A 15,614-nucleotide genomic window follows, 5' to 3' on the forward strand; every position below is an offset into this window, starting at 1 on the left:
ATATGCGTATTTATGCGCCATGGGCGGATCACAATTTCATATAACAATAGTACTGGCATATCAAATTGCTTTATAGCAACACTTTAAAGCCATATTTGTTTTTAATGTATGTGGTATACACTTATCATCAAGGGAAATTTGATCACAGTGTTTCCACTTGAGACTCTGCACTCCACTTTATCTTGGCCAGTTTGACTTCAAAGTTGGAAATTAAGCAAATTTGCGCCTTTCCTATAAGCTTTTATACTTACTTTGTATTTATTTTTCGCTAGATCTATAAAGTTTATGTATTTTAATCGTAGCAGAAAATTTGTTCTGTAAATACGTTTTCATTCATCTCTGTTGCATTATGATCGCATAATTTTTCTCAACCAATATGATTGAAATGCCACCTTAAATACATATCGACACCAGTGTCTTTCATTCTGGCCTTCACCTTACATTACAAAGATAATACGAAAGTTTTAAATAAATCGAAAGTACAAAGATAATTTTATAAATATAAACTAGTTGATGTTTGTAAAATTTATTCAACACTTTCTATGTTCTTTGTCCTATATTTATATATAAAGGTCAAAAGCTACGAGAAAAACTGCCGAAGATTTGTCTTTATACCCAAAAGCTAGAAGTAATACAAGAGAGATCAAAGAGGTTTCTGCAAAGACTGTTTGTGATAGGAATAAGGGTGTACTAGACAGAATCATTGGTGTATTTTCGGCCCCAATGCATGTAAGTTTATTATGTACCATTATCTGCAAATTAAACAGTGTGTGAATGGTCTTCGTTCCTTCTATGTATCACTCTGTTACGTATCCATATAAGTGCTTGGAATATTTTATTTGCGGATACATTCTTATTAAACATTGGAATAAACGTGTTCTAAAGAACTACTTTCATGTCAATCAGAAATATGTTTTTAAAAAATCTAGAGGTAGGCGCTACAATGCATATGAACCACGACAACAACTACAGTAGCTCACATTTCTCTTACTGTTAGTACTATCTGAGGCGGATCCGAAATCATGGGGTTGAAGCTGCTGAGCCGTCACTCTCACCAAATAATAAAATTAATTGAACGCGAAGTAAACGGAACTTTGCAGTTTAATGGTTAATATTGCACTGGAGGGTGGGTTGGTGGGGTACGTCCTATGAACTCCTAACCTGCTTGTTTACGCCTCCTCCCTCAGTGGGAAGAAACGAAACCGTATTTATATTTATTTTTTACTACAACCACTATTCAAAACAATATTAATAACACTATTTGTAACCTTTTCTCTATCCCATCCACTCTTATACATAAGGGGAAATGTCTGTTATTGTACTTCCTGTGTTCGTGCGCAAGGTGTTTGGTACTTTTAATGACGATATAAACAGATTCAGTGGCAACAAATTTTCATGCATAAATACTTCATCTATGTTGAATTCAGCTCCGGATGTCGTGGATAGTGTCTGATGCCAAAAGCAGAATTTTCGACTACAGCATTGGAATTTCTTCTTCGGATTCCATATTTCCTGACAGACTTGAATTCATCTCGACGAATCAGCACGCACATGCACATATCCCATTCCCAAACATCCATGAAGGTCAGCAATTCTATATATTAATAAAAGCAGTATCAAAATCAGCGATGGAAAGTATGAGGGTAAATAGACACACACTTTTATAAGCTTATATTCAGTATTATAAAATAAATATGAAAAATAAAATAATATTAATCAGCATGCATGCAGTACAGATTTAAGTATATGCATGATTTTAGATTTAACTTCCATCTATTATCAATCGTTTATAATAATAGAACCATTGTCGTACCGTATATAAATGGGATCAAACTATAAACTGCATTGACACAAGTCTGCAGTCGCATAATACGCTGGCAAGTCTGGTTCTCTGCAGTTTTGTTTTAGGAGCAATTATTTAGAACAAACAACATATACCTTGATGACGGTGCATAATGCGAAGGCTTGTAAGGGTAAATGTTGTTTGATGTTGGTCTGGACTTATAAGCAACTATATGCGGTAATTACTGCCATGCAGTTTACGTCCTTTTTACGTAAATGAGGGGTCGGTTCTTATAAGCACATGTTACTTGCTTAGGGTGAGTAAATATTAAGAATCATTTGGCAATAATCTTCTATACGAATTAATGTATTATTATTATTATTATTATTACAGTCCGTAGATTTGGTGATGACATCTTTTAATTGTCTTCTTGTCTTTAAAAAATTATTTAAATCTTCCAACACATAAAATCGTCTGTTTTTGTATAGAGGATATCTGCTTGAAACGAGTGAATAACGGATATATTTTATCGCGTGGATGAAAATACTCAATTTTTTTTTACCCACGAGACGAAATATATCCGTTATTCACTCGTAGCAAGTAAATTTTTAAAAAATGTTATGTTCAAACGTATTTAGATAGCAATATGTACTGTATAATGTACTTTAGTTGCAGATTTCTTACTGGATCCGGCTCGAAGTCAGAGGTTCACAGTTTTTGTTCTGCTGTCTTTTGTGATTATTCGCACAGAAAAAATAAACAGTTACATAATTATCCTTCCCAATTCAAAGTAAAATAACACATTAAGAAAAATAAAATAATTCGAGGCTTATTGGATTTGAACTCGAGTCGTCTTTAAGGGGTCGCAGGCATATTTAATTAAAGGCCACGTAAGCGTTTAAGAATAACTTTGAACTTCATGGCTATAATGTTCTCAGTGTTTATTGAAGCCAGTGAAAGATGATGATATTTTGCTACTCCAGTGAAATATGACGATCATGTCTCAGAAAATCCAGTAATTCGCGGCCTAGCGTAAAATGTTTTCGGCATTGTTAATATTTGGATTCGTCCTTTTGGCGCTATTCAAGACTTAATACAGAGAAAGTGTTGTTCATTGTCTTTCACTTGTTGAAATTAAATCGTGATTTGTATTTAGGTTCAATGTAAAATATAAATTGCATTATCACTGATTTGCGTTTGTATGTTTGATTATTATATGCTCATTTTTTTTTCTCCTTTAACTTTACATTGTCAGAATCGTCCAGTATTTTACGATATTGTAATCAAGTGCTCTTCATATTGCACTCACGTGCGCCAAATAGTTTGCTAGGAATTACTTTGTAAACAAATCATGTACACTCACATACTAGACGCTTTACGTTTTGGTTGATTAAATTTGTTTTGAATGAACTAAAGCAGATGTTTCATGGACTGCCACATACCAGCCGCTTTGCCACATTCCGCGTTAAATTGTTTGATACAATGTTTCGGATTTAGGCTAGCTATAGATGCCAGACGGGGTCCTTATAAATAACATGCAAGTGACAAGGTATAAACCGTCTTCTTTAGCTGGTAATAAGAATGGCAAAAAATATACTTATAGTTTTACATCCTGAATTTCCTAAAAATGTACTTTCATAATTCTGCAAATCCGAATTATATGATCCATGTCATGGGTTCTCAAGCTTGATTACACATTTCAAAATTGTACTGTGATTTCGACTATATTCCAAGTGCAGTTACATCCTCCTTACTGCACTAAAAATGAAATAAACATTATTTCCATAGCGTCTTTTTGATAATTGCAATTGAAAGATTTCGTATTGTAGTGTATTTTTGTTATATAATTAAGCCTTAGGTAGAATAAGAAAATAAGCATATTATAAAAAGGTTACTGCATGTGTATGGAAAAATATGAACTCGTTTTGTCGGATGGATATACTGCACTCCCAAGGTCGTGCAGTATTTCCATCCGAAAAACTCGTTCATATTTTCCCATATAAATGCAGTAAAAAATTTACTTTCTTAATTCTGCAAATCCGAACTATATGATCCATGTCATGGGTTCTCAAGCTTGATTACACATTTCAAAATTGTACTGTGATTTCGACTACATTCCAAGTGCAGTTACATTCTCCTTACTGCACTAAAATGAAATAAACATTATATTCCATAGCGTCTTTTTGATAATTGCAATTGAAAGATTTCATATTTTTCCCACATTATGATTGCAAACATCCAACGACAGAACAGAAAACACTTGCACATGCCAACACGCTGCTGAACTCCGATGTACTTCATGTAGAATTGGCACAGACAAATCCAGTCCATAATCACAAAATTTGTAGAATCGACAAAAATACCTATATATATATTCATTCCAGATCAAATGGAAAAGTTGTTGCAATGCGCATTCATTCACAATATGGCTCCAAATTTCAATTTTATGTAGACCAAAATGCCATTTTCTTTCAAAAGTTATGTCTAGTGCGTGACTAAGTTCAAATTTATCTAGGCATAGTTGTGTGCGCATTAATAAGGTTGTTCTTGTGTAATGATGAATCTGCGCTTGTTTCTTGTAGTGTATTTTTATTTATATAATTAAGCCTTAGGTAGAATAAGAAAATAAGCATATAAAAAGGTTACTGCATGTGTATGGGAAAATATGAACTCGTTTTGTCGGATGGATATACTGCACTCCCAAGGTCGTGCAGTATTTCCAGCCAAAAAACTCGTTCATATTTTCCCATATAATGCAGTAAACTATAATGACTATTTCAGATTCGTTTTTCTTGAATATCTTACTATCTGATTATCTCTCGTACTAACTGGCTCATTATTGGAAATATCAACTGCCATTTTCCTGCAATATACGCGTTTCCACTGAAGAATAAAATATTCTTTTTAATGGGAAAGAATCCACGTAATATTATCCATTACTTAAATGCCACGAGGAATGGCACATTCTCCGCGCCCCCCGTCCCCCTTTCGCGGCAGAAAGAAAGATTCTGTGAAGTAAAACACAGAACACATTGGGAACTTAGACACATGGTTGTTGTTGTTGTAGTGTTTACCGCCATTTTTCAGCACAAGATAGGCTTTACATGGCGGCTGGCATAAATGGTGGCGGAAGAATCCGGGAATACCCCGGAAAGAACCATCGACCCACGAGAAGCTACTGGCAAGCTTTCTCACATACACGTATTGGCCGAACTCGAGACTCGAACCCACGCAGACAGATATGAGATAGCAGTGATCTGTAACGGTGAGCGCTTTAGATTATTCGGGGCCCCTAGATACATGGTGTGATGCAAAAATTAGTTATTCAACGAATCAGCACGCTTATTAGGTACTATATAAAAAATTTACTAAAACATTGAGAATAATAGCGCTTTGTCATCAGAACAATATCAATGCGAATGAACAATAGACAGGGAACGAGATTAATGGCCATGTCATCATCTAGTAGCAATTGTACCAGATGCCTCAACTGAAGCTTTTAGTTACCGACTATTTGTCAATTATGTTTCTAGAACAAGTGGTTTATTAATTTCTACTGAATCTTTAAATACAATTAACATGAAAAAAAATCATCTATGTTTAAAGACTAGTTTCTAATGAATAAATGTTGGGAAAATATATTGAGTTTTAAACTGGAAATTTCTGTGGAGTCAGTGTAAACTGACCAAGTTCGGTGCATAACATAATCTTCTAATATGCGCTATGCAGCACATGAAACTTTAGTGTCTTATAATACAAATGTGTTTCTGCATTATGTTTCCATCCTCATTGAAGACTGTAAATTAAATTTACCTAATTAATAACATCAAAAGGAAAACAAGTGATCTAGGAGCTTTCGCCATTATTCTAATCAATAAACCAGCCGAATGATGATACAGTTTCAATATTAGTTACTTACGGGTACGCAAATATACATTGTAAATGTTAAGTAAACCTTTGAGTCGGCGGAGATATTTTGAGCAATATATCCAAATAACTATATTAGCTTATACACTGAATGTTTTGCAGACCTTGGGCCCATTCCTTGTAGACAGCACAAAACCCAAGTTCAGTGGAGAAATCGATGTCATTGTGGTAGATGGTCACCTCATGGTTACTTGGACCGATGGAGCATTTTGGGATGCAGAAGATGCTGTCCCACTTCGATATCAAATCGCCATTGGTATTCAGAGTAGAAACGTGGGAAAACTTTGTGTTATCAAAGTTTTTATAATTATTTCATATAATGCGAACATTTAATATTATTTAAATTATGAGAAACTGCTACTTAATAATTATAATTTTACACTTATTACCCTTTAGGAGTTAGCTTACCACACGAGACCATTTAATAATTTGCTTTTACTAAAAAGTACAAAGAAAAATGCCAAGCATGTGAGAAGATTACAGTTTTCAAATAAATGATTGAGACTCTCAGAACATTGCACCCATACATTCTAGCTTACCAGACAAATATACATATTTTAAAATTTGTTTCTTAGGTCACTCTGTCCAAGGAACAGAGGTTTTGTCCTTCACCGATGTTTGGTCAGGGCATCCTTGTCAACCAAACAACAAGACAATAACATGTGCTTCGGTTCCTATTGCCAAACTTCAATGGCAACTGCACAGCCACCACACCTACTACGTTACAATCAAGGCTGAAAACACGGGAGGCTTGTTCGTGAAGGCGGAAGCTAAACCATACATACATGATATCCAGGTTCCATCAAAAGGAGTTGTGTATGAAATTGACCCGACAAATAATAATGAGGTGCGAATGAAGTATGGGCGTAAAAACTCTTTGAAATCAGTTTATTTAATAATAATAATAATAATAATAATAATAATAATAATAATAATAATAATAACTCATGCTCTGTTTTAAAAGCGTTTCATTAAATTGATCTACGATCCAGAGAATAGTCAGTACAACCGAAATACCCTGCAACAAATAAAAGTGAAATCAGTATCCTAGCTGCAGTTAACAAACACTTTGCTCCATAGAAAGATAAATAACACTTACTTCCTATCTAAAGGTTTTCACCAAAAGATCGTCCAGGGAATTAAAATATAATCATTTGAGAAGAGGTATAGGTTTGCATAGATAATATCTGTTTTAGTTTCCCCAATTGTAACACATTAACCCCTAGCGACGACTTTACGGGGCAGGAGGTAGTAGCCTACTGCCGAGCTCTGTAACGTCATGGTCATACATGACACACTAAAGTGGGTGGTATTATAGGAAGGTAAACAGATGTAGCTCTACAATGATACCAAATAATCTGGAATATCTAGTTGCACTGCAAAATACCGATCAAAAATCCTCAATTTTTGGACCCGACTTTTTATACCCAAAATTCGCCCGTGGTCGGAATCCGATTTTGTGTCCGGATTTTAGACTTTTTGGTCTCAGATCTAAGGCAAACCGGTATGAACTGCAAACAGACAGACGAGTCTTTGCAAAAAGTAGGGTAAGATGGGCATTTGGAATAAAATATGATCTCGATATAAAAATAATGGCTCCGTTTACCAAAAAAAAAAAAAAAAAAGAACTCCAACTTTTACCCTTCTGCTCATGCGCGAGTCAAATAGCCAATGAAAAACGATGTTTCTAACACAACTAGGCAATATGTTATTTAAAGATCACCGGGAATTTGGTGGTTTTGGACCTATTCAAAAATAGCTTTCAAAATGTGTTTCCTACCCGATTTTCAGGCGAAAATGACAAAATCCTCCAGGAGTTAATGTGTTAAACAAGCTCCGAGTGCGCAAGCGAGATCATAGTGTTTACGAAACTGCAAACACTGAAAAGGAGTATTTATCTCTTAAAACAGATATATATTTTCAAGACTGAGAAACGAATTTACATTCATCCTGTTTTATAGAGATAGCACTCTGCTGGTTTTGTATTACAACAGGCATGCGTATCTCATAATCGCCATTGCTTCCTCAATTAACGTTGCAGTATTGTGTCATACTGAGCAGTGATGTTGGTGACAATTGACTGCACACAAAACCCACTGATCAGTGTCAAATTAAATTTCGCTAGCATTCTTATATTCATAAGCAGACGACCTGATTGGATGATTGGACTTTCATTCTGTAACAATGATGTAGTTTGTATACATTTTAGGCTCATTGATGCGCAGGACTTTATGCGCAAAAACAACTTGTTAGTACAATGCAGCAAGAAACCTCTACGGCAGAAAGGTGGTATTTAATATGCATATTCGTATGCATTTGTCTATGTCCTAAAGTTAAGTTGTTTTTCTTATTTAAGTTTATGCACTTAGACTTTATTTAAATGAAAACCATATCAGGACAACAAAGTAAAAACCACTTGAAGAAAGCAAGTTAAATTCAAAACCTTTGCATGCATATGAAAGTTACCTCATTAGATTTTCATAATATTATAGCAGTTTTTAAAGTTGATTTCAAATTTATGAACGTTTTAAAAATTTAGACTTTTGGGTTTGCTAAAAGGGGTGGAGGTAAAGGGGCGCGTTTCATGTGTTCCAAAAGGGAGTAAAATAGGTTTATGCTGGAATATTTGTTTGCCTAATGTTCGTGCTATTTTGTTTCTGTAGCAATTAAGGAACTTCTATCTTTAGAACGGAAATTTTCACCGCATACATGGTTACCTAATACTTTCCACACACAGTTTAAGCTGCAAGACATAGAGGATGTCGACTTCCAGAAAAGCACATCATCGCTATCTGCAAAATGGTATGGTTTTTCACACCCAGATTTGGAAGTGACGTACACATTCTGTATTAGGAATAGTACTGTGGTTTTACATTGCGAATATGTTGGTAATGCTACAATATACACCCTTACATCTGTCCGACTGGAATATTTTAAGGTAGGTAAAACGTCATTTATTAGCTAATATTTAAGTAGGTCCATTTTCATCTCCTGAAACATGTATTTACTTTATGATCATTTTCATATCATGGCATATTAATTTAGACAATTGGCTACCGATCCATTTTAAGAATGTAAAAGTTCTATATATTAAACTTAAACTGATAATGGAAATGATCTCAGTTAAATTGACACTGTTTTTTGCCATACGTGTATATATTCTAATATTGGCACACATACACACACGCTATAACATATATATCAGGGTCTCCCGCGTAATTATTTTTGGGGGGATGGGGGTGGGAGGGCAAAGTAGTGGGGTCATTTATTAAGCTTTACGGATGCCCATTATATATATATATATATATATATATATATATATATATATATATATATATATATATGCGTGTTGTTGTACATCATATTTTCAGACATACTTTATCACGATAACTGCTATTGCAACAGCGGGAAATACCTCCGTTACCTCCGATGGCGTTACAATCGTCAGGGAAGGAGAGGAATTGGCTGGGATACGTGTCATGGATGGTCCACCTTGCACAAACAAAAGTATTATTTTTATTTCTTGAAAAAATGTAATACAAGAATCGCCGCGCGTGGTATAATTTAGACTTAGCAACGGCCAAACAATGGCTGTGGAAACAAAGTACCAGTTAGTAACAAATACATTTAACAAATATCATCATGGTAATTGTGTCAGTCTGTTTCAACCATGGTGAAAGCTTGGAGTAACATCTTAGTACAAGAGAGAAGACATACAAATGCATTTTTTGTATGCCTTGAAAAATGTCAACAATTAGGTCCAAACTTTTAAATGTCTTTTTACATTTTGGCTTTTATACACATCATATGAACGTTGTTGCACATTCGTTTTGTTTATTTTAGATTATTCAAAACGTCTACATATCTTTTAATTGAGTCATATTGCATTGGGATTACAATAATGTAAAATACAACTTTAATATTTCCGATTATTAGTTTACCAACAAATGATATAAGTAAGCTTTCCAAAGTTTTGCTTCAACATTAACTGCAATCCTTTATAACAAATTGCAAATCATATCGGTAGAGCCTACGAATAAAAATAAAAACATTCTCTATATAGTGATAGTAAACGCACGAACAATATTAAAAGACGTATTATGCACGACTAATATTTGTGAATTATTGCTTTTTTTTCAGCTAAAGACAACGTTACACTTGAGCATCACTTAGAGGTAGGCAAATGTTAGAGTAATAAATATTTCTAAATACGGATGTAAATTTAATATTTTAACAAAATGTTTAAAATTTGTTTGCATAGGAACAAATTTGATTTCCATTATTCGTGCAGATACAAAACGTTTGATGGATACTACACTTTTGATGTTACCGCGTGTTATATATATATATACATACATACATATATATATATATATATATATATATATATATATATATATATATATATATATATATATATATATATATATATATATATATATATATATATATATATATATATGTGTGTGTGTGTGTGTGTGTGTGTGCGTGCGTGCGTGCGTGCGTGCGAGTGCGCAACATTTTCGTTCCATACTCTATTGTAATGAGCAAATCAATTTCCGAAGCTGAGTATATTTTACTTTTCTCCATTGTAGGACAAGCGAATGTTTTGTATAGAGGATATTGATTACCAAACCGCTTTAAATATCATTGAAGCTCATTGGTTTGTGCCCGAGGAGATCCGGTTGTACACACCAAGTGTATTTTGGAGCGTTGAAGAGCGAGCTCCATTTTCTGGTAAGTGGGGTTTATTATTTCAGGTATATTTTAAGTTTGGTACTAATTTCCGAATATTAGTTTACATAAAATACCGTGACTTAAAGTAACCATTTTAATAGGAGTTATAAATTGCTGAATAACCCAACTTTGAAAATCACCAGTCAAAGAACTATATATTTTGGAAAAGTTACGCTGAAATTTGAAACATACGTTTACAAAAACGGATTATATACTAATTCAGTGTGTTTGATAAACCTATTATCTTTTTGCATTTTGTATTCCATGACTTGAAAAACCGTTGCATTCTCATACCTTCTGTTATATTACAATCGTTTTATTCTCATTGTTTCTATATTATATTTATTGGACCATTCATATGGTATATTCCAACTGATAATAGTTTAGTAATGGGTTTAAAATAACGTTCAACACGTTCCTTCATTACGCTTTAGTTGCATTATTTAGTTAAAATAAACCCAAATATATAATTATCAGACTCCGTTAAGTATCGACTTCCACCTCCTATGTTGATTTGTGTTATGTTTATAACTATATGTTTTACATTTGTTTAAAAACAACTAGAAATTAACTTATACATACACATAATCGTATATTATGCGCCTTAATTTCATATGACATTATGTATATATTATGCACTAAAATCTTACGAAAGAGATTTGGTCCAACTTCCGAGAATACGAGTTTATCCACATGTCCAATGAAGTACGTCAGCACGGCCTAGACCTCACTCCGGGACGGAAGTACAGAGTTGCTCTTAAGTTTTGTGCTGCACAAACATGCTTTCATCCTGTGTACAGCAACGGAGTTACAGTGACATCAAGTCCACCTGTGTCGGGGACTCTGTCTGTGCAATATTCGGAGGAGGATCGAAAGGTAGAAGTGACATCTAGGTGATAATTTAGTACCACATAAGGAGTAATTGATATTTTAATCACATTAACATTTTGAAGATGGATTCAAAAGTGTTACTTTTGACTAATTGAGTGGTCACTGTAAATTGCGCTATTGCTAAATAGTGTGTTTTCCCGCTGAATAGTTACCACGTTTGCCCACAGATTTGCTGATTATATGCAGTATTGGCAAAGCAATGCTTGACCTTATTTACCAATGATGTTTGTCTATGTTTAAACAACTTGTATGTTAAATAAAAGAAACGAGGAAAATAGGCGCAAAGTCTTTCTAAGTCACGCTTGTCATGTGAATTTCAAGTGTAACAAGTATGTGGTTATGATTTCGATTTTCTCCTTTCTCGTGCATTCGATGCCAAAATCAATGATTATATTTGTTCTTTGTTGCAGATATATGCAATAATTGAGAAATTATATGATCCGGATATTGAGGAAAGGGGAGAGGCAATGAAAGTGATGGACCATTATGAGTGGGCATTCACTGAAAATAGCCGAGCGGGAAGTACATTAACGGCGTGGGAACGGATTGGTACTACTGGTACTATCATTCCTTCAAATCTTACTCACGTAAGTCTATATATATATATATATATATATATATATATATATATATATATATATATATATATATATATATATATATATATATATATATATATATATTTCTTTTACTTCTCACTTGTCACCACTTAGACACCCTCTATCTCTCACTTTAATAGGTTTGAAGTATCCGGTTTGCAGGGAAAACGTGAAAGACATATTATCTATCATTTTCGCTGACTTGAATTTTTAATATTAGACCGCATACACTAGACATGTGAATCAGTCTTGTACTATCAGACTTTGTATATTAGCAAATAAGTTCTAAAATTCTATATATGTTTAGTAAGCATTTTCGAATGGAAAGACAATTTAAGACAGGAGGATCTATGGTTGTCCCATATACAGGGAAAGTATACAGGTGATATTCTTGCCAATGCTGTCCCTTTGATGTTTTCGTTCTTCTTTTCATTGCTGTTAAATATTCATATATGAAACTTCTTTATAATTCAATAAATATTTCGGTTTAATTATACTGTTCTTTGTATTATGACAGGTGTCCTTTATTATCGACGTGTCAAAGAATGTCACCTTCACGAAATGTTGGCAATTGGCTGTACGAGGCTACACACACGCAGGACTATCATCTGTTTTGTCAAGTGATATCAGGCCCTGCACTGAGAGGGGGTCAGTTAGAGATAATGTTGTTTTGGACGTCACAGGGTATCAAGTAATTAGCAATGGTACGGCTTTGTTGCGCATTTTCTAAAGGATAGAAATTTAGATGCATTTGGACTCTAGAAACAGACGATGCCGCTGTTGATATGCTAATAATTCTTCATAGACCCCATATTTATGTAACATTTACACTTGACCTATACAGGAGAAATAGCATATTTGTTTGCGATTGTTTATATATCTTAAAGATATCCTCTTGGGGGGTCTAGGAAATTACCCCCCGGTATATTACCCCCTGCAACTACCCCCCTGCCATTACCCCCTATCAATTACCCCCCCCCCATAGTAGCCCCCTGCCATTACCCCACCCCCTCTGTATAATTGTTATATCCCAAGAGTAAATAATAAATTAAAATAAATTTCAAAAGAATTTATTTTAAATTTTTATTTTAGTAAATGAATCTCCTCCTTGAAAACGTATACTTGTCCTGGAATATTCAATAGTAAAATCATCATATCATAATGTTATATTACCATAAAATATGTTATATTTATAAGATTACAGTTGAATGTTATGTGCAATCGCTCGCAAGTATTCTAAGTGCTCTCTATTAGCAAAGTCATTAACAATGTTCATAATCCGAGCATTGCAGTCACGATATTTCTTTCGAGTTGGTTCCGCTGGATGTCCTCTGCTCGAATTTTATTCAGTGAGCTAAGACAAAACAATAGTATAGATTGAGTACGGATTATCAGATTGTGTTTGTGTACACTTTAATTAAATTCGTCGTATTTGCTTTAGTTCGATTTTGTATCTGTGTGTCTAAATGATGCTAATGGCTAGTGGGTAATATGCGGGGGGGGGGGGATAATTGATAGGGGGGTAATGGCAGGGGAGTAGTCGCACGGGGGTAATATACGGGGTGGGGGTAATTGATAGGGGGTAATGGCAGTGGGGTAGTTGCAGGGGGTAATTGACAGGGGGGTAATGTCCTGCTCCCCTTCTTGAGAACAGACCTAAATTAGATTTAATTAAGAAATCGCAAAACAAAAATAAAATCCATCTTTCCTAAATGACATTGCTTCTAATTAAATTTGTTTCTATGCCTAGACAGTATGGATTTGAATTTGTAACCTTCAGAAAAGTTTATTTTCTTTCAATTTTAGTAATTATACTCAACTCTTTGCATATATTACTGCAATCACTAGGGTAGTTGCCATTTTACCGTATGCAAGCAACGATTTTTTACCAATGAGAATTGGGTTTCTTTTGCAAATGTAAAGCTCTGGTAGAAAAGGAAGAGATACGGTAGATACGTTCAAAACATACATATTATAAGCTTTCTGAATGAAACTTGTGCTTTTCAGCATTTAAAGAAATTAATTACTATTTGCCACTCTTTAAGATTTGTGTCCATGGTTCAAATATTTTTAGACAATATGATATGTGTACTACTTTAAGAATACCTAAAAGAAAGAAAACAAAATATGTCATATCCATGTGCAGATTGCATGATGATATATCATGTACAATATATCAATGTTCTGTAAGTTTTTTTAGTAATATACTTTTAAAAATCTGTTTGGAAAATCTTGCGACCTCGCTTGTTCAGGACTACTACCACCATATTTATCACAGTTTTCGGTGCACACGTACCATTTTAAATATTGGTTTGTCATAAAAGGCCACAAACCTATTTTAATATCGCAAGGGTACAAAAGAATCATATACAAATTGGGAATTTGAGTAATGACCGAAATATTATTTTGGTCAAACCAAGAAAATTAAGAACAAGGAAAAGGACATAATTCACAGTAAGAAGTTGAAGGTCTAAATCAGTTATATTTAATGCACAAATTTAAATACAAATCGCCAGCTATGAATCTTGTAATGTATTTAAACACTTTATACTATCGCTAGGTGATAAAAGATATACAAATTAATTATTTCGACTATCATGATTATACTTTCATTGATGTTTATTTGAATTAATGCGAGGTTAATCCTATTAATCTTATTTATTCGGATATGTACTTAAATGTAACTATCATTGTTATCAAGGTGGCAGTATAGAAGATGGACATGGTCATGAAATATTCCTCGAAGAAAATGAAGATTGGCATGGAGGAGATGTTGACTACACACCTTACCGGAATATACTTTCAGCGGTCTGGCCAAAATTGAGGTACACTTGGACTTTCTGGAAAATGTATTTAAGTCACATTTGAACGGTTTGAGAAATATACATTGATTTTATTTGTCTGTATGACCGAAAATGCCAACCACATACATAATTAATCACGATAATGACATCATACACATCCATCCATCAATTGCTTCAGAGTTGTTTGGACCACCTAGCAAAACTTTAAATGAGCACAGCTCACAGTTTTCTATATTCCGTGACTTGAATATCAAAACTGGACCATTCCAAAATTAAAACTAAAATGAACCCTTGCAGGTTAGAGGAAATAGCATACGTCCGATGAGCTCATACGCATTTCGGAAAGACGAATAATGGAGGAAGGACAAGCAGTCACTGATTTATTAGTATCCTGGAATTATAGCTGAAAGGGTCAGGGTTCAATAGCATCTGCCAGAACTGGCTACTGTGGTTTGCCCTTGGGCAAGGCAGATCACTCAATAATATAAGCGTGTTGCAATGCCGCAAAACACCAAGTCAACCCAAACGTAACCAAAAAGCAAGTTTTTCACTCCTCATACTTTGTTCGACAAGCGATGCCAAATTGAAAAATAATAATTACGTCATCTGAGATAAATATCAGCCCAATAAGCTGATATTGTTATGTATATTTAATTTATAGTACATAATTTTTTGTCGGTGATTGATGGTTGTGTAGAAAGTTCTTGCAAACCTGATTTTTGTCATGATTGTGATTGAGGGTAGGGAGTGAAGATTTTGCCTATCTGATTTGGGTCATAGTTTTAAGTGGTAAAGAAGACATTCACTATAATTTGAGTTCAAAGGTCAGCGGAATTTTCATGTGAAATTATTGGTTATAAGGGGTAAATAATT

General features: G+C 34.1%; 1 protein-coding gene across 1 annotated transcript in view; it reads left to right on the plus strand.

The window, feature by feature from the left end:
- The window catches only part of LOC149785559 (uncharacterized), a 57,635-nt gene that overhangs the window by 15,963 nt on the left and 26,058 nt on the right, over positions 1-15,614 (plus strand). Inside the window, exons 13-22 of the mRNA XM_089979910.1 lie at positions 5,813-5,975; positions 6,286-6,576; positions 8,374-8,648; positions 9,082-9,217; positions 9,851-9,885; positions 10,306-10,447; positions 11,103-11,323; positions 11,749-11,925; positions 12,455-12,641; positions 14,639-14,762. Of these exons, the coding sequence (XP_089836036.1) occupies positions 5,813-5,975; positions 6,286-6,576; positions 8,374-8,648; positions 9,082-9,217; positions 9,851-9,885; positions 10,306-10,447; positions 11,103-11,323; positions 11,749-11,925; positions 12,455-12,641; positions 14,639-14,762 (1,751 nt within the window). The remainder of the gene's footprint in view (positions 1-5,812; positions 5,976-6,285; positions 6,577-8,373; positions 8,649-9,081; positions 9,218-9,850; positions 9,886-10,305; positions 10,448-11,102; positions 11,324-11,748; positions 11,926-12,454; positions 12,642-14,638; positions 14,763-15,614) is intronic.

The sequence above is a fragment of the Sinohyriopsis cumingii genome, chromosome 13, assembly GCF_028554795.1.
Source record: "Sinohyriopsis cumingii isolate HCF-2022 chromosome 13, ASM2855479v2, whole genome shotgun sequence".
In the NCBI taxonomy this organism is placed as follows: domain Eukaryota; kingdom Metazoa; phylum Mollusca; class Bivalvia; order Unionida; family Unionidae; genus Sinohyriopsis; species Sinohyriopsis cumingii.